Genomic DNA, 25,125 nt, shown 5'->3' on the forward strand with positions numbered 1-25,125 from the left:
TAACCGCTCATATTGGGTAGACATAACGGCTCAATGGGTAGACATAACGGCTCGGTGGGTAGACATAACGGCTTTTGGGTAGACATAACGGCTCGGTTAGAAAAGCCAACGTACTATGGTAGGAACGATCATGATTTTAAAATCAAATGTAGGAAACAGAAAACGGATGTAGGTAAATTCTCATTTTTAAATAGAACTATAAATGATTGGAATGACCTACCTGCAGCGGTCTTTCAGGGCTGTCCTTCCTTAAGGAGATTCAAGAATAATTTAAAAAGTTGTATATACAGTGCAAATTAAAATTAAGGTGACATTTAACATTTAATTTTTTAAGGTGACATGTATTTATCTAGGCTGACGAGTTTACTTCCTTGGTTTGAATTGTAAATTATTTAAAACTAGCGTGTAAGAGGGCCTTAGACTAGAAATGTTTAGTTTAAATGTAGTTCTGTTTATAAGTATGCATAAGGATGTAATTATTTGACTTATTTGAACTGTTGTATCAGTGAAGCGAGGTGAGTCAGTGGAGTTATGGTTTTACAGTGCAGTGAACAGTTCCGATCAGTGACAATTTATAGCGTCAATGAAATGTGTTCTATAGTGTCAGTGAAATGTGTTACAGAGTGTCAGTGAAATGTGTGCTAAAGTGTCAGTGAAATGCGTCATAGTGCCAGTACAGGGAATGAGATGAGAGTAAAGTGAAAGACTATTGAAACTTATGTAGGACCTATAGATAATTATGTAGGTTGTATTGTAAAATTAGGTATTTTATTTTATGTTTTATTATTATTGTGTTAAATTGTATTGTGTATTCTTATTGTATTGTGTGTAAAATAGTATATGTGTTGTAAAATTGTATTGTGTATTTTATTTTTTATTGTGTATTGGTAATCATTTTATTGTGTATTGTTAATGTTGTATATACCACTGCCACCGGGTGCTTGCCCACTTGCAGTGTAAATAAATACATACATACATTTGGCCGGTTAGAGATTACTGTGTTAACTTCCTATTTAAGTTGTAAACCGAGGTCGATCCACCATAAAAATGCTTAATCGGGGATTAGGTGACAATTTTAACCGATGGTTACACTAACCGACGTTGATGCACGTGGGCATAAATGTAGATATGAATGTTAAATTTGTTACTTATTTGTGTTATGTGTAATATTTAAGTAATGAAATATCGAGGTAATGCATTAATTTCTTATTGAATGAAGTTTGTACATTGAATATTACATTTTCCTTCGCAGTGCATAAAATCAATAGCAGTGTCTACAGTGATTACTTACTTTTTTACGCACTATTGTTTTAAAGACTAACTTTACACACAGATAACAGTGGGTAAAATGCAAATTTACGCACTATCGTAGAACATATATATATATATATATATATATATTAGTTCCTAATCCAGACGTTTGACATGGGCAGGGCATGTAGCACGTATGGGCGAATCCAGAAATGCATATAGAGTGTTAGTTGAGAGGCCGGAGGGAAAAAGGCCTTTAGGGAGGGCGAGACGTAGATGGGAGGATAATATTAAAATGGATTTGAGGGAGGTGGGATATGATGATAGAAAATGGATTAATCTTGCTCAGGATAAGGACCAATGGCGGGCTTATGTGAGGGCGGCAATGAACCTCCGGGTTCCTTAAAAGCCAGTAAGTCCACACCTGTGGAGTAACGGTTAGAGCGTCTAGCCGCGAAACCAGGTGGCCCGGGTTCGATTCCCGGTCGGGGCAAGTTACCTGGTTGAGGTTTTTTCCGGGGTTTTCCCTCAACCCAATATGAGCAAATGCTGGGTAACTTTCGGTGTTGGACCCCGGACTCATTTCACCAGCATTATCATCTTCATCTCATTCAGACGCTAAATAACCGAAGCTGTTGATAAAGCGTCGTAAAATAACCTACTAAAAAAAAAAAGGCAGTAAGTAAGTATATTTTAGTTCCTGAAGAATAATCTGAAAAAAGTAAATAGTAAGTTGTGTGTCAAGGATTTTTAACAGTATGTGAGACAAAATATTCGGGCAAAAATTTGGAAATTCTGTATGAGTAGTATAACGATTTTTCGAAATATAACTTAAATTTGAAAACATTTTAATAATTATTCCTATAATTTCGAAGCAAATGAAATGAAACTTTGTACAGATGTTGCACCATGGTATGAACAAATCATCGAAACGGTTAAGAATATTGAAATTTCACCTCAGTGTACCTTGAAAGACGATTTAGAAGAGAGATTCCTACGAAAGTTCAAGAACTCGTTAATTTAAATTAATATTTTCAGTAACTGTGGAAATATGTGATTAATGCTGTTCATGTAGTAACAGATACAAAGTCTACCCATTCTCCTGCTGAAATTTACACCGCGTGTTTGACGGGCGGAGCGATGGTCGTTATCAAAGGCCTTTGAGTATTTCATAAAGGGTACTGAATACGTGATAATTGTTACATACAAACGATATAGGAACTATATCTCCGTCATTAGACACAATTAGCAAACTAGAGAAGAAATCGTACCGTTTTAGATTACCTTCTTCCATATTAGTCTGTGTTGAAGATCCCTGGGGTAGTCATTAGCCAGATAGAAGACTTCTGTAGCATAATTATTAAAAAGTTACAGTAATAATTTGACTATAAATAATTTCGCAGACATTTTTATATTAATATAATGGGCAGGGCATGTAGCACGTATGGGCGAATCCAGAAATGCATATAGAGTGTTAGTTGGGAGACCGGAGGGAAAAAGACCTTTAGGGAGGCCGAGACGTAGATGGGAGGATAATATTAAAATGGATTTGAGGGAGGTGGGGTATGATGATAGAGACTGGATGAATCTTGCACAGGATAGGGACCGCTGGCGGGCTTATGTGAGGGCGGCAATGAACCTTCGGGTTCCTTAAAAGCCATTTGTAAGTTTGTAAGTAAGTAAGTAATATAATGGTACATACTGTATAATGAGGTCATTATATGGTACATTTTTTCGCATACATAGGTCTATCCGGAGATTACATTAATGAGATGGGTTTAAAATGTCGCATGGAACTAATAGTCTAGCTTCAGTAAAGTCTGTTAGTCTGTTAAACCCGTAAGAGCATATATTCAAGAACACGTAGTCAATTCCACAAACTTAGTATTACACTTGAATGAAAACAAGGACCACTAACTGTTCAACTTACAACAAACACAAACAGAGTACTTGTACAGGGACATCATTTTATTTGTACTTCAATTTTTATTGTACCTGAGTTTTTGAATGTACTTCACTCCCACCCCTTCTACTAATGAAGTCCAACCGTCCTGCACATAGATCCAAGACCGCATATAGTGTCATAGTAGCCTTACGATCACAGTAACAGTACGTTCCAAAAATATGATCGCGTTTTCCAGAGACGAAAGAGCTTTCAATATTGAATCGTTTTCCATTTGCCTACGTCGCATCCCGGTTTCCTTCACCTGCTTCTATTCGCCTGTCTGTAAAGGCTAGTGGCGGGCTGTCTTAGCTCTTTTCTGGGAACATTAATTTCTGTTAGGAATTGGACGTCAACGTAATATTATACGCATACAATTGTTTAAAATAACTTAAATAAAAGGGCCTCGTTAAGTAATTAACTGTCACGTGATTTCCTCCCTTTCTACGACGCTGCGACGTAACCACTTGGATGGACAGTACATAGCATGTCTGAGTAATTTTATCTTTTCGGATCGGGCAGAAGTGAAGATTGAATTTACAGTACGTAAGGTCTCTTTTATGGAGTAGGTAGAGAATTATTTCAACCTGGTAATTGGAATTACGTATAAAGTCTATAGTGCGATAATATGCACATTAGAACTGAAGCCTGTATCGAAATGAACGGCCACCATTTTCAAAATGTGTATAAATATCCATATTATGATTATTTTTCAATTTAACTTCATTCTCTATATTGTACGCTAATGTGCTGTAGACAGTATAATATACACTGCATAATGAATATGTCCGCATGGACAGCTCAGTTCGTGACTAAAAACACTCATTGTTAATACGGTACTATATTTTGATTAAACAAAAACCTAATGAAAATTATCAAACTCAAAATCGCGATATTTCCTAGTTTACGTAAATGGATGAAGTACTTTTCTTCCCTCCTATACCTAGTAAAGTGATTTGTTTGTATATTACGCCAGTATCATCAAACTCCAGTCGTGGGAGGGGGCTTCCGGTGCTTAATCGTTGATCCAAAGGTATAGCCACGTTAATATTAGAAATGTTAGTAAAAATAAAATGATGTCCCTATATATTTGAGCATGTTTTGTTCCACTCATGCAGTAAACTTCATCAGACTCCAGTCTTCTTTGCGATCCAGCTTCGGTATGCGGACACCTCTGTGTAAACTCCTGGATATCTGGGTTCGGCGCAGCCATACCCCCAGGAAACTACCCCTATTTGGCGGCCCCCCACCACAAGAGGTCCTCCGGAATCACCCTATAACATAAGTTCAGCGTAGCGTCAGTTATGTGGAACGTGAGTCAGCAGTAATCCAACTTAAATCCATTTGCAGCTGTAGAGGCTGTTTGGAGACACACTGTAGTTACTCCTTATCCAACTAGAGTGCAGTAGTAGTTTGTGTGCGTTGCTATCATAATTTCTTGATACAGGATGTAAATGGAAGAGTTGAACAAATTCTAAGAGATTGTAGAGAAGAAGAAGAAGAAAATAAAATTTTCACTATAGACTATGTATACATGGTTCTGACCGAAATAAATATTTTATCACCTTACATCTGGCACTCAAATTGTTTCAGTTTAACCACTTGCATCGTTCAAGTCCAGCCATTGATATGTCCTTAACCTACTTTGTACGTCTCTTCTGTTTTATCACACACTGTGTTTTCCTTTTTGCTGTCTCATTTTGCGAATGTAGGAAAGTGCCGTGATATTGTAAAATAATATTTCGAAATTATCGCGGAAAGGGAGATTTTCAAATTCCAAGAAAGTGGATTCAGATATGCTGCATGTCTGTCTGTCTGTCTGTCTGTCTGTCTGTCTGTCTGTCTGTCTGTCTGTACACTATTGCTAGGATTTAGTTCATATTCGTATCTGAGTGTCAGTTCATCAGAGAATAGTGCACTTCAAAGTATAAGAACCTTTACTTCAAATCAAAACACACAAACGCGCTTAAGTTCAAGAATCATCAGACAACTTTCTTTCCGACTTTTCCATTATGGTCATCATCGTCATCTTCATCATCATCATCATCATCATCATCATCATCGTCGTCCGGACTATTTAGCCTACTGTCCTGTCCGACTTCACAAAGTGTTTGCAGTTGCTCTCTCCAGAGCTTATTTGATCTGCCTACATTTCTCCTTCCTGATGATATGCATCTCCTTCTTATGGTGGTCCAATAAAGAGTATCCACTCAAATATAGCAAAAGTCTCATTTCTACTGTGCCAGTTTTCCTATCTTCACTGTTAGTTAGGGTCAAATTTTTCGCGGGATTTTTTTTTTTTACATTCCTTAATAATTATAATAAACTGTATCGTCTGAGAAAAGTTTCTCTCAAATAATTATTGCACATAGACAATTACGAGTATTACGCAAAAGTAACAAATGTGACACTCGAAAGGAAATTAGACGCAGAATAAATATGTGAAATGCCTGTTATTATTCGGTTGAGAAACTTCTGTAATCCAGTCTGTTCTCAAAAAAGCTTAAAGTTAGAGTTTATAAAAGAATTATACTACCGGTTGTTCTGTATGTTTGTGAAACTTGGGCTCTCACTTCGAGAAAGGAACATAGGTTAAGGGTGTTTGAGAATAAGATGCTTAGGAAAATATTTGGTGCTAAGAGGGATGAAGTTACAGGAGAATGGAGAAAGTTACACAACACATAACTGCACGCATTGTATTCTTCACCTGACATAATTAGGAAGATTAAATCCAGACGTTTGAGATGGGCAGGGCATGTAGCAAATATGGATGAATCCAAAAATTCATATAGAGTGTTAGTTGTAAGACATGAGGGAGGGAAGACCTTAGGGGAGGTCGAGACGTAGATGGGAGGATAATATTAAAATGGATTTGAGGGAGGTGTGATATGATGATAGAGAATGGATTAATCTTGCTCAGGATAGGGACCAATGGCGGGCTTATGTGAGGGCGGCAATGAACCTCCGGGTTCTCTAAAAGCCATTTTTAATTAAGTAAGATAATTATTACCTACATATTTTCGTAGAAAATTCATTACAGCACATACTACTGAGAAGGTAGAAAAAAGGACCTCATGCCGCCGCCACCACCACCACCACCACCACTTCGTAATCGTTTCCTCATTCCATGAGGCCTAGTCTCCAGACAACAATGCAGCTGATAGTCGAAATAATTGACACATCAATATGACCCCAATGAGTTGTTTGAAACATTGAAAATAATAATTACATTACAGAGGGCTGGTTCATTTATAAATTAATACCACACTTAAGTACCTTAGAACTAGAAATAAATGAAGTATTTCTATCATAATACTTCCCGTATTTATTAATCACATCCATTCGTGCACGAATATATTAATTCTTATTAAATTAAAATTTAGTTTAATGTTTCGTTAAGCTTCTACAATTTAAAAAACTTTTCCATGTGAGTCTTTTCCAAGATCATTTGATATCGAAATCACAGATGAGGATGGATCAGCTAATATAATAAGTTTAGGTTGAGCATTACATTTGATCAACGTTGTAGTGTAAGCATAACCAGGGTCATGAATGAACAAATGAAGTTCAATGTCGAGTGTATTGCATTTTGTAGCTATGCTTATTACAAATTTATTTTACTTCTTTTGTTAAATGATATCTACCCTCGAAATACAGTATGTAACTCTTTTTGGACATCACGCATATCATCATCAGCATTATTATTATTATTATTATTATTATTATTATTATTATTATAGGCCAAAAACAAATGATAGGGACGAAATTGAAATACAAACTGCTGACCCATTTATACCCGAACCCACATTTTCAGAAGTCGAAATTGCTATAGAAAATCTGAAAAAGTACAAGTCTCCAGGTATCGATCAAATTCCAGCAGAATTAATACAAGAGGATGGGAGTGCATTACATAGCGAAATTCATAAACTTGTACTTGCTATTTGGGAAAAGGAAATTGTACCAGAACAATGGAAGGGGTCCATAATCGACCTATCTTTGAGAAGGGGGACGAGACTAACTGTAGTAACTTTCGAGGAATATCACTTTTGTTGACGGCGTGCAAAATTTTGTCCAATATTCTTTTGTGAAGATTAACTCCGTACGTAGATGAAATTATTGGGGATCATCAGTGTGGTTTTCGGCGTAATAGATCGACTATTGATCAGATTTTTTGTATTCGACAGATAATGGAGAAAAAATGGGAGTATAAGGGTACAGTACATCAGTTATTCATAGATTTCAAAAAGGCGTATGACTCGGTTAAGAGGGAAGTATTATATGATATTCTTATTGAATTTGGTATTCCCAAGAAACTAGTTCGATTAATTAAAATGTTTGTCAGTGAAACGTACAGCAGAGTCCGTATAGGTCAGTTTCTATCTGATGCTTTTCCAATTCACTGCGGGCTAAAGCAGGTAGATGCACTATCACCTTTACTTTTTAACTTTTCTCTAGAATATGCATTAGGAAAGTCCAGGATAACACAGAGGGTTTGGAATTGAACGGGTTACATCAGCTTCTTGTCTGTGCCGATGACGTGAATATGTTAGGAGAAAATCGACAAACGATTAGGGAAAACGCGGAAATTCTACTTGAAGCAAGTGAAGCGACAGGGTTGGAAGTAAATCCTGAAAAGACAAAGTATATGATTATGTCTCGTGACCAGAATATTGTACGAAATGGAATTATAAAAATTATAAAAATTGGAAAAATTCAAACATCTTGGAGCAACAGTAACAAACATAAATTATACTCGGGAGGAAATTAAACGCAGAATAAATATGGGAAATGCCTGTTATTATTCGGTTGAGAAGCTTTTGTCATCCAGTCTGCTGTCAAAAAATCTGAAAGTTAGAATTTATAAAACAGTTATATTACCGGTTGTTCTTTATGGCTGTGAAACTTAGACTCTCATTTTGAGAGAGAAACAGAGATTAAGGTGTTTGAGAATAAGGTTTTTAGGAAAATATTTGGGGCGAAGAGGAATGAAGTTACAGGAGAATGGAGAAAGTTACACAACACAGAACTGCACGCATTGTATTCTTCACCTGACATAATTAGGAACATTAAATCCAGACGTTTGAGATGGGCAGGGCATGTAGCACGTATGGGCGAATCCAGAAATGCATATAGAGTGTTAGTTGGGAGGCCGGAGGAAAAAGACCTTTAGGGAGACCGAGACGTAGATGGGAAGATAATATTAAAATGGATTTGAGGGAGGTGGGATAATGATAGAGAATGGATTAATCTTGCTCAGGATAGGGACCGCTGGCGGGCTTATGTGAGGGCGGCAATGAACCTCCGGGTTCCTTAAAAGCCAGTAAGTAAGTATTACTGTTATAAGTATGGTAAATCAATGTAGTTTATACATCCCGTGCCTATGAGTAACTGAAAGTTTCAGTCAGAAATCCCAACGTTTGGATTTTCGGCGAATCTTGACGAGTGCATTCTCCAATATATTTAGCTATTAGATTAAACCAACCCACGCTTTTCTACCGACCTTGGAGTCGCCATTTAAAAGCTTTCATCATTTAAATACCGCTTCCATTAACCCTTCAAAGCTCCCTCTTTCCAACTCTCTCTCCCTGCCGTTGTATCTCTCCACACTTTTCGTTTTTTACACATTTTCACCAATCCAGATTCTACGCACATCCACAAACGCGATTATCAGAACACAATCCCCTCCTGCGTACTTACCGCGCTACAAAATGCGTAGCTCAACCATATTTTTTTCATGGAATAAACCGTACATTCGTAATTTGTTTATTCTCAACAAAAACATTATTAAACATTACAATTACTTGTACCTTTGATTGAGGTTCTGGCTGATATGTACATCTATTATCAGGCAGTACATCTCACTTGACGATATGTGTCAGAGGAAGAACAATTGCTTGTATACATCTGAAGTCTGACTAGTGTAATATGTAGCTAGTCAGCGATGTATGTAATGGAGGAGGAAAGGAACATGCCATCCTACCCCGTTATCTCCTGACTTAGTTGTCTCATGAGTGATGCCTTATTGGTGTCATTTATGAGGTTCGAAGCAATGTTAGGACTGTTGACTAAACATACAATTAATTGGTTTTGTTTCCATGGTAAAATGACGTTCAACTGTAGATTGAATTTATTAATTTGAGAAAAATTCGTTACGGCACCGTAAATCGAACCCGGGACCTCTGGGCTTTGCGCGCTGAGAGCTCTTTCCATATGAGCTATAGGCGGGACACGAATTTTTATCAAATTAATAAATATATACAGTATGGCTACTTATAGTCAATGATCATTCAATGAGGACGGAGAGAATGGTCATAGGAAGAAAAATAAAGAAGGTAAACTTGTAGATTGTAAATGAGGCAGTAGAGCAAGTGGACAGCTCCAAATACTTGGGGTGTACTATAAGCAGTAACATGAGCTGCTGCCAGGAAGTCAAAAGGAGGATAGCAATGGCAAAGGAAGCTTTTAGTAGAAAAAGGAGCATCTTCTGCGGAATTCTGAAAAAAAAGAAAGAAACTAGTGAAATGCTTTGTGTGGAGTGTGGCATTCTATGGGACAGAAACTTGAACATTACCACGAAGTGAAGAGAAGCGACTAGAAGCATTTGAAATATGGATATGGAGAAGAATGGAGCGTGTGAAATGGACAGACAGAATAAGAAACGAAGCTGTGTTGGAAATAGTGGATGAAGAAAGAATGATGCTGAAACTGATCAGGAAGAGAAAAAGGAATTGGTTGGGTCACTGGCTGAGAAGAAACTGCCTACTGAAGGATGCACTGGAAGGAATGGTGAACGGGAGAAGAGTTCGGGGCAGATGAAGATATCAGATGATAGACGACATTAAGATATATGGATCATATGAGGAGACTAAGAGGAAGGCAGAAAATAGGAAAGATTGGAGAATGCTGGGTTTGCAGTGAAAGACCTACCATTGGAGAGAAGACTTTGAAGAATAAAACACAATATATCCATTTCATGGACATTTACTTGAACAGTGCAAGTTATAAATTGAAGGGTTCAGAACCATAGTGGGCCAAGCGCCATTTATTAAAAACGGAGAAAGCAAGGGTTAAAGTTAAGTGAATACCATACGCATATTAAATATACATGTAAGAAGGCATTCTCTATTCTCCATTCACTAAAAAGATTGCATCATTATCCATCTAAATTAAAACAGACGCTGGTACAGACACTCATTCTACCTCACTTCGATTATTGCGACGTTTTGTTCAGTGATCTCAGGATTGATTCCGCTCAGAAACTACAGCGTGTTCATAAAGCGTGCGTCCGCTTCATTTGTAATGTTCGATACTATGATCATATCTCACCTTCTTTCAAGAAGTTATCATGGCTTAGGTTACATGAGAGGAGAAATCTGCACTCACTTTCTCTCTTATATCGAATTATGCACACTTCATCCCCCTATTATTTATTCGCTCGATTTCATACTCTCTCTCGCTATCATAATATTAATACTCGATCACAACGCGATAACACGCTAGAAATTCCACTTCACACATCGTCTCTGTATTCCTCATCCTTCACTGTTGCTACCTCTCGTCACTGGAACTCTCTGCCGCCTGAAGTCAAGGACTGCCGAACATTGAAATCTTTCAAATCCAAGTTAGAAAATTATCTTATGACGAGTTGCCAAACTAACTTACTATTATGACAAGTGTTGTATTGCATGTTTCCACGTATTCACATTTTTTTTTTATGTTCTAATGATATTCAACTTATTTTATATTTTTGTTTTCATATTTTCCGATAATGCTATATCTCTAATGTGTAAGTTGAGCTATATATAATCTTAATTTTTCTTATTGTGTGTACTTAGAAATATTGTATTCACTGTATACTTTGTACTGCACTATTTTATTACTACTATTAGTATTATTATTATTATTATTATTATTATTATTATTATCATCATCATCATTATTACTATTATTATTTATTATTATTATTATTATTATTATTATTATTATTATTATTATGAATAATTGTCTTTTTTTTGTATGCCTCATTTATTTTGACCTGCTGTTCACATATTATTATCCTTTTTTCTTTCTTTCTGTATGTTATATATTATGTCTGATTTCTTCTTATTTGTTGTTTATATTTTATTATTATTATTATTATCTTATTCAGTTTTGTGTGTAAAATTGTAATGTAATTTGTAAATTTGTAGTGTTTTTGTAACGCACTCTTTACTCCTGGTTGAGTGTTAGAGAAGGCCGTGTGGCCTTAACTCTGCCAGGTTAAATAAATCATTATTATTATTATTATTATTATTATTATTATTACTATAATGAAGATTGACATATCATTTAGTTTTAATGTGCATACTTTATATTACTTGCTATATGTTTCCATTGAATTATGGTGATAACTTCATTTTAACCCTTGTTTTCTACGGTTTTAGTAAATGGCGCTTGGCTCACTATGATTCTGAACCCTTCAATTAGTAAAGGCAAATGCATTAGTTCTGGAATTTTCAGGAATGTCTGTTGTGTGCAATTACATGACAAAAGTTCATTTCCTTGTCAAAGTGCAAGTTATATGATTTCATATTAATAATAGTTCAAGAACATGGACTACAGGCAGTGAAATTATCGGAACATGATAAAGCAAGTAATTTGTTACATAACGCGTAAAACAGTGAAAGTATGTGTCACTTTTGTGACAGTCATTTTCATTGTAAAGCTGATGTCTTAATTGTCACAGTCCGACTTAAAGATATGGCGCTGTCCTTGACCTTACAACTAGAGTACATATACAGTGTTACTATAAATAATCTTTCCGATTACAAACTTGAATAACTATCGTTAGGAGACACTTAGAAACATGATATTGGTATCAATGGAAAGAGAAAATCAAATATTCTTTGTTATCCATTCGGTTAAATCACATGTGCTACTCTTAAATCAGCAAAAATTAGAAAACATGAAATTGGTATCAACAGAAACAGAAATTCCAACAATTTAAAAATTTTTTCACTGGAAAACATGAAACAGAAAGAGAAACATTTGATTCACAACCGTAAGTAAGTCACATGTGCTCAATATGAGCTCCTTGTGTCACACGACACACATCAAGTCAGTAGTCAATTTCCTGCCATACACGTTGTAGCATTGGACCATCCACCAGTGCAATGGCCTCTGTGATGCGGGCACGAAGATCCTCAATGGTAGGTGGTAATGGTGGCTGATACACTTGTTGTTTTATAAAACCCCACAGAAAAAAAATCACAAGGAGTGAGGTCGGGGGAACGTGGAGGCCAATGCAAACATTATAAATCTTTACGGCCAGCATGTCCAATCCAACTCCTTGGAAGTCGTGTATTCAGTTCGTTTCTGACATCTAAGTGGTAATGGGGTGGTGCCACATCCTGCTGAAAAATGAGACCTTCGATGTCCTGTTCCAGTTGTGGAAGAAGCCATAACTGTAATATGTCTAGGTACGAATTACCTGTGACTGTCGTCTCGACAAAAAAGAAAGGGCCATACACCTTTTCACGGCTTATAGCATAGACTGGGATATGTGAAAATCTAGCACACGAAGTGCCCTCCTGTCTTCGTTTGCAGCCATTTTTCTGTTATATCGTCTGCTAGGAACGAAATTAATAAATACGCGACAGGTTCACCAACATAACAAAAAATATTTGAGTTTCTTTTTCCATTGATACCAATATCATGTTTCTAAGTGTCTCCTAACGATAGCTATTCAAGTTTGTAATCGGAAAGATCATTTATAGTAACACTGTATATCAGATTAAGATGAAGTCGAGTATACACACAAGTGGCAAATCAAGAATAAGACGATTTCTTTTAATGTCATCTCAACTTTAACAGTAGAAAATATTGTGACAGAAATCCTTATGACCTGTCCTTTTAAACTCAAAATTGTCACAATCTTCTGTTTCCGATCACACAATTGTAGCTATGGTAACCGTTGTTACCATGAAATCAAAGCAAAGATCTAGCTAGGAAGTAATTCGTGAATACAAAATGCTTATTCCATGCACAAATCTTCAATTGGTTTGCTAGTTTCGGGGATTAGCACTGCAATTTTCTACTTCTATACAGGGTGTTTAAAAAATGATTGTAAAAAATTTGGGAATGAGTAGTAGAAAAACTAAAAGAAGCAAAAACGTTCCAGTAAACATGAGTCCGCAAATTCACCGTTTACGAGATAATGGCATTGTTTTGCAGGTTGCGGCCGCCAGTGAACCGAGCGCCTGGATAAGGTGAAGCGGCAATGTTCATGCTGCACTCTCCCCATCGCATTTCCTTGTAAGTGTGCGATGATATCTAGACAGACGATGTGGTAAATGGTGGATAGGTGGATTTTTGTGTATGGGGTTATGCAAAGGTCTAGTTTACACAACAGACATCACCACACCTGAAGAATGGCGGCATCGGATTGTAGATGTCTTCCAGCAAATGAAGAATGACCCAGGATTGCTCGAGAGCATTCTCGGGTCTTTGTGGAGAAGACTAGATGGATACTTACAAGTGCATGGTCAGCATTTTGAACACCGGCTGTAAGAATCTTCAGTTAACATTTTCATACTGTACTATGCCTTGTTTATCCACAAATTTTACTATTGTTCAAACAAAAACGTTGCTTTTGTATGCAGAACGAAAAGTTACATTTGCTCGGATCAAATTTCTGCACATTTAAAGGACAAAACTAAAATTCTTTCATAATTTATTATCATAATACATTGCTCTCTTAAATTGACTGAGAATATTGGGAAATAAAGCAATGGCTTTCCCAGAACAAGCTGTGAAATGTTTCATATAAAACAATTTTTATCTCGAAAAAGAAGCAAAACCGAGCAAAATTGTATTAAACTTTTCTGTTTGAAATATCTATACAATAAGCCCCTGAAATTTATGGCATTACTTACGGATCACCCTGTATAATCAGAAGCACATACATTTCTGTTGTTTAACAATGAAGGAGAGACACATGACAACAGCGCATAGCAGAGTGCTGCATCGGACTTAAATCGCTCGCTTGAACTCGGTCGAGTGTCGCACCCTCGAGTGAGATGGATCGGTCGTGATACGCTCGTAATAAATAGAAGCACAGTACAAGGTCATCTCACCGACATGTCTTATCTTGTATGGTAAAAGTAAGGCTTTTTTACATGCGTTTATGACAAACGTTTAATGGAACAGTCAATGGAACGTACCAAAACAGGAACAAGAAGTTATAAATAAAATAGTATGAAAAACTTCGATATACAGTTATTATTGCTAATTAATAATTATTCAATATTTGATTTACCACATATATAGTATGATAGGTCCATATATAGTGTTCCGCCTATATACTGCGACAATGTAGAAACGTTTTACAAAATATTATTGCTATAGCAGTAGATTAATAACAATATTAGTACAGAGATAACTTCACAGAAAATATAATAAAACGAATAATCATGCTGCACAACTGTTACAGACGCAAAGATTGATACACCAATTAGAGATTATTATTATTATTATTATTATTATTATTATTATTATTATTATTATTATTATTACTAGAAAACTTGACACAGTTCTTGCATTATCGTGATTGTGTTCTCCGTTTATAATAATTACATTTACATCCAATAACATCTATCAGATGTGGCAAAAACAAAATCACTCCTGTGGGGGGGGGGACATTTACCTACAACATTTATATTACATTTTAAAGCAAGTTTTGTAGTTGTACTATGGAGAGGTTAGTTAAACACTGCAAAGTTTAGAAATGATAAACATCTATGATGTTACTACACAGTTCATCACTGTAACAAGAACGAATGTCTAACGCTCGGCTTATACCGTTCGAGGATTTATCGCTCGTGACAATTTTACCCATCATGCATATGCGCTACTTATCGGATTATGCTATGAACTATTTGGCGCTCGAGCGAAAACGTCCAACGCAGACCTCTGGCGCATAGTTTTAAACTGCCATCCCCTTGTCTGATGTTAATTACTGGGGGAAAAAAACGTTTCTCTTTTATCTATCGACGTTAACCTTCTGAAAACCTGATAACAATAAATGGCTGTCCTTAAAAAACGCCAGATTTAGCTACAAAATCACTGACTTGGCAACAGCGGGGCTGCTTGGTCACGTGTCAGCACATCAGAACTCAGTCCACGTGGGATGGAAATAAACCTCTTATTCCTTACCGGGAATCAAACACAGTTCCGTTGAATTCGCAGCTACAAATAATAAATGGCATTTTGTTCGGCCTAACTACCATGACAGCTACACGTGGCTTGGCAATCGAACGCCGAGGGCCTGTTTTGTGTCTTGCAGCGTTCAACAAGCGCGATTTATGGAAACATGAAACGTGCCGCGCTCCAAAGCCGTGGAGAGCACTTTGCATGACGTCACGACTCCTCCACGAGATTGATGGAGCTGCATGTCCCACGCACTCCTCCCGCGTAAATCTTTGTTACGAGTGTCGAGAGCCTTTTGTTTATTTCAGTCTTTTTTTCACTCCAACCGCAACAAGAACAGTGTTGCTAGGTTACATGAATGATTTAATATATAGTTTATACATATGTAGGGATAGAAACCCATCCATTGTGTTCATCGTCAGTCATTTTAATCGTGAGAATCAACTCCCTGCCAGAAAGCGACTTTCCTTTTAAAGGGACTTCTATTCGAAAAAGTAATTCATTAAAGTCCAATTTTTACGTTGGATGCAGTGACTTCAGTTGCTGTCAGCGCTTAATGCTGGATTTATTGATTTAGACTGTATCAACTTCACAGTAGACAGACTCATAGCTTGGGGTTACAAGGAAGCAAAATACTATTTAAGGCGCAGTTTAAGCGCTTCTCTAAGACCATGGTTCTAGGTTCCAATTCTGTCTATAGCAGGAATATTGTTCTTGTACGAATACAGCGTTACTAGGCAACAAAAATGGGTAATGATTAGGGACCGGATTTTTATGTAATAACAAGGTGTGAAATATGTACATATTTATGTAAGAAAAATAAGCTGAATATGTACCAAAATATGCAAAATCATGAAAATATTTAATATCAATATCTGGCAGGTATCGGATAGGTAAGGCTCTCCAGTTGTGATTTCATAGAGCACCCGACTTTTTTACCGCACACTTGACACATTACTATTTTTCCATCTGTAGTGAAAGCTTCGTCCATCGCAATCCATGAGTTTATTTTTGTCGTTAGTGTTGAAGATACAGGGGCCATTTTAGTTAGTTAAAAGCAGTAGATAAACTCACTTGCACTTTATACTGTAAGTACTAAAACTAAAGAACTGAGTGAAATGAATGACACAACAGTACTGCAAGAACTGTTTCGCTTTACTGGATTAGGAGAAAATAGGAGATGTGGGACATACACATTTTAGCTGCTCCCTGTAAGAAACAAAGTGCCTACTAAAACCTCAAACTATAGGCATTTACAAATTGTTGTTTGAAAAGTGGCATTCCTGTCTCATTCAAAAGGGTAGGATTATTCCAGCCGAGAACCATACTTTCCGTATAGGTCTACTAAATTTAAAGTAAAGAGGTCAAGCATAACCTGAAAAGCTATTTATTTTAATTTTTCAACATCTTTCCAGTTTGTTCCTTCACTTCAGCTTCTTTTCAAAAGTCGGCTACTTTATTGCGGCTCATGCCAGACTTGACACGGGTTTTCCCTGGAAGGATTAGGAAGAGGGTGGGTAAGGTTGCAAATTGCATGGGAACGACTTGTTAAGACGTGTGCAGAACAATTATAGTTCGAGACAAATCATGTCGTCCTCGTCCCACTGCACCGCATGAAGGCAACGCTACTTTCTGAGTGAATTTTACAATACAAGGTAGTTGTATGAGAAAGGTTGCCTTTTGTTCACTCATATTTACAGTGGGCGGTATGGGGTGAGTGCCTCTATTACTTTCTGGAACTAAGGACGTTATGTTTGGTCATGACATATATCCTTTCTTGGGTAGGTAAAAAGGCTTTTTAAATCTGTGTATTTCAAATTGTAAACTTCCCCAGCAGAAGTTCCCCCCCCCCTTTTAGAGAAGTAAAAATGAATAAAACCACTAAATATGTAGATTTATGTAATACCAAGCCATAATATGTAATGTGGGGTAAATATGTAAAAATATATGGTATCAAATTTTAATATATTAATGGTAATTACAAGATTCGCAAAGTTTTGTTATTTATATACGGTTAGGTTGAAAGGAATATAATATGTAATTACATAAAAATCCGGTCCCTAGTAATGATGAATTAACAATATTATATTATTATTATTATTATTATTATTATTATTGTTATTGATATTATTATTATTGTTATTATTAAAATTACTGTACTTAAAATTTAAATATTAAATACAACACTCCTAAACAAAGAACAATCTAAGGAAGATTAAGACTAAATTAATATTTAATTACTAATTACAATATACCAACTATATCATCTTCTTTTGTTTTTGGCATGTGTAGTTTATTCTCACACTACGATTTGATGTCTAACATGTATATTCTATCTACATTAATGTAAAAAATGAAAGGATTTAGGAGAGCAAAAATTACGCTGGTCGCTATGGAAATTCTTATGTCATATCCGAAAATTCAACATTGTGGACGAGTTCATTCCTATACACAAGAGGAGTCCGCATATATACAGAAGGTGAACCGGGGTAAGTGTCAATTTGGGGGAAGTGTAACCCATGTCATTAAACACAAAGACGCGACTTTGTAAAGTGGCGCCAATATGAAGAGTCCACTGCAAGAATGATGGATGTCATTTGGAATACATTTTTCAGGAGAAGCGATTGAAAGTTTGAAATGCTTAGCGCTCGAAGCTTAACTGTGATTTTCCGATCATTACTGGACAATGACTATCAGTGTTAATGCCATATAACTCTGTATGTACATTCTATATGTCTTAAGCTATGCATTGACAGTCTTGGTTCATTTTCGACAAGAAAGTGACATCCATCATTCTTGCAGTGGACTCTTCAATTATCAAATATTCATGCTCTAGAAGCTACTTGACATATATTCTTGAGTGGAAACATTTTCGGGCCCAAAATAGGAAGTTCTGATTCTATGTGTATTTTCATTCTTTCAATTTGTCTTAAGCAAAAATTCTTAGGAACATAAAGAATGATTTTTATTTAGTTTGTGTCATTTTGTCATTTAAGTATCCAAAATATAAAATTCTCGATCTATATAGAATAGAGGGCTGTTACTTGTACAAGAACAAAATGGTGGACACACACAACATGTGAAAAAAAAAAAAAAAAAAAAAAAACACACATTTCTTATGTAATATGTCAATGACAGATTTTTTTTAAATTTTGTATAAAATGAAGAAAATATTAACAATTAAAGTTAGCTATTACTTTTGAAAAACCCTATAGAATACTTTTTCTCTGAAAACGTCATTAATTTTATTTCCATTTGATTTTATACCTATTCATATCATGTTTTTATTCTTTTTTTCTGTTCGGTTATAAAAATGAGGCTTAGCCTTCCGAAAGGGGTACATGCGTAATTCTCTAATGACCATTGGAAGAAAAAATGAATGCCACTAAACATTTAAGAACAATTGAAGTCTAATCTATCATGCAGCTGTATTAATTTGTATTGTTTTGGGACAGAAGTCTGAATTCTTTAATGCTGAATTCTAAACTTCATCTTTAAACTTTTTCTGTTACTAAAATATCCTACTAGCCATTATCGAGTGGAAATGTAGCAAACATACAGATAGACATACAAACAAAATTAAAAAAATAATGCGATTTTCGTTCTCAGGATAGTTCATTATAAACAAATTGTTTTTTTTTTTTCAGAAGTAAAAATTGCCATTAGATTATAAAGGGACATCATTTTATTTTTACTAAGATTTTTAATATTAACTTACTTATACCTCTCGATCAACGCCGTTTGCTACCCCCTTCCACGACTGGAATTCGATGATACTGGCGAAATGTACAAACAAATCACTTTACTAGGTATAGAAGGGAAGAAAATTAGTTCATCCATTTACGTAAACTAGGAAATATCGCGATTTTGAGTTTGATAATTTTCATTAGGTTTTTGTTTAATCAAAATACAGTACTGTATTAACAATGCGTGTTTTTACTCACGACCTGAGCTGTCCATGTGGACGTATTCATTATGCAGTGTATATTATACTGTCTACAGCACATTAGCGTACAATATAGAGAATGAAGTTAAATTGAAAAATAATCATAATATGGATATTTAAACACATTTTTTAAAATGGTGGCCGTTCATTTCGATACAGGCTTCAGTTCTAATGTGCATATTATCGCACTATAGACTATTGTATCTAATCCCAATTACCAGTTTCCTCCTTCGTCCTTTCATGTTGAAATAATTCTGTACCTACTCTATAAAAGAGTACATTACGTACTGTAAATTCAATCTTCACTTCTGCCCTACCCGAAAATATAAAATTACTCAGACATGCTATCTACTGTCCGTCCAAGTGGTTATGTCGCAGGGTCGTAGAAAGGGAGGAAATCACGTGACAGTTAATTACTTAGCGAGGCCCTTTTATTTAAGTATTTTAAACAGTGTATATTATTACGTAGATGTCCAATTCCTAACAGAAATTAATGTTTTCAGAAAAGAGCTAAGACAGCCCAGCCACTAGCTGGCGAATAAAAGCTGGTGGGGGAAACCGGGATACGACGTAGGCAAATGGACGGCAGTACCTGTGCGAAAATGATTCAGTATTGAAAGCTCTTTCTTCACTGGAAAACGCGAACATATTTTTGGAACGTACTGTTTACTATGACCGTAAGGCTACTATGACTGTATATGCGGTCTTGGATCTGTGTGGAGGACGGTTGAACTTCATTAGTAGAAGGAGTGGGAGTGAAGTACATTCAAAAACTCAGGTACGATAAAAATTGAAGTAAAAATAAAATGATGTCCCTGTAGTTTTATTATTAGTATAGATTAGACTGATTTTTATACATTGGGCTAATCGCATTTTTATTTCATAATAGTTAAATTCAACAGACTCCATACTTTTTCACTTTAATCATGAACAGTTATTCACTTACGCTGTATCAACTACTAACTCTTGTACAATTCGTATTAACAAAATGGTATTTTAACGAGATGGGTCCCTAGGATTCGACATGAAATTTATTGTGCAGTTGGGGAAACCTAGGAAAAATCTGAAGCAGGCAATAAGCATAGCCGGGATTCGAACATGCGCTCAGCTGCAGTTTCGAACCATAACTACCCACACTGGTGGCTGATACATGCGGTACTACAAAAATCTAAAAGCGGATTAAAAACAATAACGTTTTAATAACTTAACTAAAACAGCGTTGCTAGGTAACAAATTAAACGAGCGACTGAAATTTAATAACAAATGAACGTTTAATCCATTAGATGGAGCTACAAGGAAATAATCATAAGGGATTAAGAACAAATGAAGGTTTAAGCTCATTAGTACCGTTTGCTATAAAAATTACCGAGTATAAATTATTTTTTTTTTTACTTTCTACTGCAAGGTAGGAAAAGAGTCAACGGACGGACACGTGTTTACTCGAGTGAACTCTGTCACAGTTGCTGTTGAACAAGAAGTTGTAGAGGAATAGACGTTAAGAGGCAATCTGACACCGTTAGCTCCCTTCTAGCTTCTGTTCTTTTCTTAATATATTTTTGCTGCACTTAGCACGTGAGTTCTTGGAAGTTTAAACGCTTCCTCTTCTGTTTATTGTATCAAGATGAATCTCCGTCACGTGGTGCCTAAATATATACAACCCAATGACCTTCTTTTATGACGTAGGAGTGGTTTTCTTCACCTCCGTGAAGAGGTCGTTGCGGGAGGTTATGCTGGAGTTTGTGAAATTCCGTACTAACCCAGCCTTGACATTTTTGCGTTCTATTATAAGTACAAGTAAAAATATCTTCACATATATTCGTCTACTGGTTACAGTAGCAGACTTTTCATCAACTGTATAAGTTATTCATTATAAGAGGAAAGTACTATCAAGTGTTGTAACGGAAATAAATTAAAGAAGGAACAGTAACAAATAAATTACTGATGTGACGACAGACACAGTTTACGAAATATTCCTTAATCCACAAGTTATCCGAAGCTAAATGACTAGATAACTTTATATGTATTGGATAAATAATACACAATACGGCGAATGAATGAACTGGTACCAGTGCCAGAAAGTCGTATAATGCAAATTGATGATGTCCAAAGGAATGCAGCCCGGAGAACTATTGTTATTAATGCATAGTTGAGTGGAAAGGAAAAATCACATTTTTCATACTTATGTTGACTTTCACAATAATTTCATAAAATCAATTATAATTTATTGCAATAAAATTGAAGGAAAATGTTGGATAGGAACAAGTTTATTTTGAGGAATTATCTTGAAATAAGTTAAATTTTACTTTTAGATAAACAGAAAAATAAATGTTCACCTGAAAACCCTCTCGAATTTGCATTAATTCTCACAATTTTAGCTTTCGAATTTTATTCTCATACATCTATTATGACATTACGACGAAGTGAAGAGAAGCGACAGAAACATCTGATCCGGAGCTGCGTTCGGGCTTGGGTTGGATCCCCCTTTGGTCTCATCGAATGGTTTCTTCCGAGGTTTTCCCCAGCCGTGGGACTGAAGCCGGATGGTCTATGGCGAGTCCTCGACATCACTCATTTCCCCCTTGATTTACAAGGTTTTCCCCAACCAAAAGGCAAATGCCGGGTAATCTTTTGGTGAATCCTCGGACCTCACCTCATCATTGTATAAAATTACTACATTGTAAAACTGTAAAAATTATTAAATATTGTAAAAATTTGTAAAAATAGTAATATTGTAACAACAACTTGCAAGTCTGTAATTTCTTACGTAAGGAACTGTCGATGCAAATAGTTCCGTAGTGTGTTAGATAAGGTACTATTGTACAGTATAAAAGTAATTCTGAGGTTACTGGGTCAAGTACACTCATCTCCTTCTTGTGTCTTTTTATAGTTCTTTTTCACTATATTCTTTTATAGTTTATCCTCATATGTTTTTGTCAGCCCTCTTTATTCTTATAGGCTATTCATTTTATCACTGTCATATCTTGGAGACACGATATCTTGTGAATGCAAACTGTAAACTTGAGCACATGAAAATACTGCAGTGTTATCCTACAAGAATTCTTGACATATAAGGAAAGTAAAGTGCCACTTGCGCCAATATATATATATATATATATATATATATATATATATATATTCTTTTCTGAATCGTCGAAATTTCTTCCACGTTTTTTTGTTGTTTCTACAGCGTATAGTTACCCAACTACCTTGCCTCTCGGTTTACTCTCCTAGCTTCACATCATAATCGTAATACACGTTCACAGCACAATCTGTTGCTATCAATATCACGTGATCAGATATCTCTGTACTCAAGTTCTTTCTCAATAGCCATGGCCCGCCCATGGAATTCGCTGCCGCTGGAAATCAGGGGTAGTCTTAGTCCTCAGTTGTTTAAAATTAGGTTGTTTAGAAATATTTTAAATGCACAGAACTAGTTTTAGGTATAATTTTTATTTATTTATTATTATTATTATTATTATTATTATTATTATTATTATTATTTTACACAGTCATTACTTTATTTTTCCATTAACACTAATATCTAGGTAATTGTCATTGTGTCAATGTAACACGTGCTGTGCTGATCATACTAATTGTACTATTCCTGTAGTTGTGAGATTATATTCATATGTATTAATTATTTTTTTTAAGTTAATATTTGTATACGGAATGTATTTTCCTGTTTGTGATTATGTATTCAGTCTCTTTTTTTTTTAGTATTATAGTCTATGTATTTTTATTATTATTATTATTATTATTATTATTATTATTATTATTGAAATGGCCCCTGAGAGAATAAAAACTAAATCTCTATTTGTTTCGAGATTTAGTTCAAAAGTCAGCACAAGCAATATAGAGGACTCTCTGAAGAATCAACTTCAACTAAGATCTCTCGCTGTAACTAGACTAAAAACTAAATATCAATCATATTCTTCCTTTCACATCACTGTTGACGTGAGGGATTTCGATTCCATTAATAATCCTGAAGTTTGGCCTGCAGGTTGCCTAATTGCACCTTTTTATGGTAAACTAAAGCCTGAGCAGCATTTTGCGCATTCTGCCAATTTGAACTCAGTTAATTCTCAGGGAAATGCCTCTTAGTCTTAGTCTCGCTCGCTCTCACTTTCAATGTTCAGTTCTATTAATCATCTTGAGATTTTCTACCAAAATGTTCGTGGACTTAATACTAAAGTTGATGAAATTTTTCAAAATGTAGTGAGTAATAATGATCTCATTATCTGTCTCACTGAAACATGGTTATCTGAGTCAGTTATTAATTCGAATTTATTTCCTAATAATTATACTGTGTTTCGTGCAGACAGGCTGTTTGAAGACACTAACAAAAAAAGAGGTGGTGGTGTCCTAACAGCGATTAGCAACCAGTTACCTTTTACGAGAAGGCGTTTTGACTTAGAAATTATTAGTGAATGCGTATGGGTTGAAATTAGAATTGCTGATGGTTTTAATCTGTTAATTGGTAACCATTATTTCTCTCCTGATACAGATCACAGTCACTTAAAATCTTATCTTAATTTTCTTGAAAAAAATCTTGACACTCAAAATTTTAGAATAGTAATCCTTGGTGATTTCAATACTCCGGGTATGAACTGGTCAACTGGTTTTAATCTTAATGATACTCATTATTACTCTAAAATTAAGGCTAAGGATTTATATTCCTCGTCCTGCCTTCTTGGATTAAATCAAATTAACTCTACAGTTACGAGTAAAAATCTTCTTGATTTGGTTTTTACTAATGTCAATAACAGTACAGTTAAACTTGCCGATCACTCTCTAGTTTTAGAGGATATTTATCATCCATCTATCTCTATTTATATTGAAGTAAATTTATCGTTACCAGAACACTGTCATATCAGTTCATACTTAAATTAATCTCAAGGTGATTATCTGAATCTTTATTCTATTCTATACAATTATGATTGGACTAGCATATATCAGACTACTGATGTAAACACTGCTGCAAATTCCTTGTCTCAAATTATAAACAATGCTATATCTCTTTGTGTCCCTGTCACCTTTGTTAAAAAATCGCACTATCCTAAATGGTTTTCAAACGAATTACGTCAGCTTATTAAGAAAAAAAATAAAGCTCATAAAAATTACAAAAAATATAAAACTGATCATCATTATCAAATCTTTTCTAATTTTAGAAAACAAGTCAAAGCCATGATTAAATCCAATAAATTCAAATGGTTACAATCAATTGATGATAACCTAAAGCATGAACCAAATAAATTTTGGAAATATGTAGAAACGTTTCGAAAAACTAATGGCTATCCCACAGAACTAATAATAAATGGCGTTCACATCACAGATGAAAAAGAAATTGCAAATGCATTTGCTAGCCAATTTAAATCTGTTCAACAAAATTGTAACTTCAATTTCATTACTTATGATTCTAACATTACTGACTGTTTGCCCCTGCCTAAAATTACATCCGATGATGTAACTAAAGCCATTAAAAAGCTAAAGCCTAATAAATCTAAAGGTACAGATAGCATTCCTAATTTTATAATCAAGGGTTGCTCTAATATTTTCTTGCCTGTTTTAACTTTTTTGTTCAATCTTAGCTTAAAAACAGGAATTTACCCGTCACTTTGGAAGGAAGCATCCATTATTCCAGTTTTCAAAAATGGTAATAAAAACAGTGTTACTAATTATAGACCCATTTCTATCCTAAACAATTTTTCTAAAATTTTTGAAAAAATTATTCACAAACACATTTCATTTTATGTCAAAAATAAGATAAATTCGGCTCAACATGGATTTACTAGAGGGAAAT

General features: G+C 35.3%; 1 protein-coding gene across 1 annotated transcript in view; it reads right to left on the bottom strand.

The window, feature by feature from the left end:
• Positions 1–2,765: 2,765 nt before the first annotated feature.
• Positions 2,766–25,125, bottom strand: part of LOC138705622 (trypsin-7-like) — a 33,356-nt gene continuing 10,996 nt past the window's right edge. The window contains exon 3 of the mRNA XM_069834223.1: positions 2,766–4,467. Coding sequence (XP_069690324.1) covers positions 4,321–4,467 — 147 coding nt within the window. The 3' untranslated portion in view covers positions 2,766–4,320. The remainder of the gene's footprint in view (positions 4,468–25,125) is intronic.

This window comes from Periplaneta americana, chromosome 9, assembly GCF_040183065.1.
Source record: "Periplaneta americana isolate PAMFEO1 chromosome 9, P.americana_PAMFEO1_priV1, whole genome shotgun sequence".
NCBI lineage: Eukaryota > Metazoa > Arthropoda > Insecta > Blattodea > Blattidae > Periplaneta > Periplaneta americana.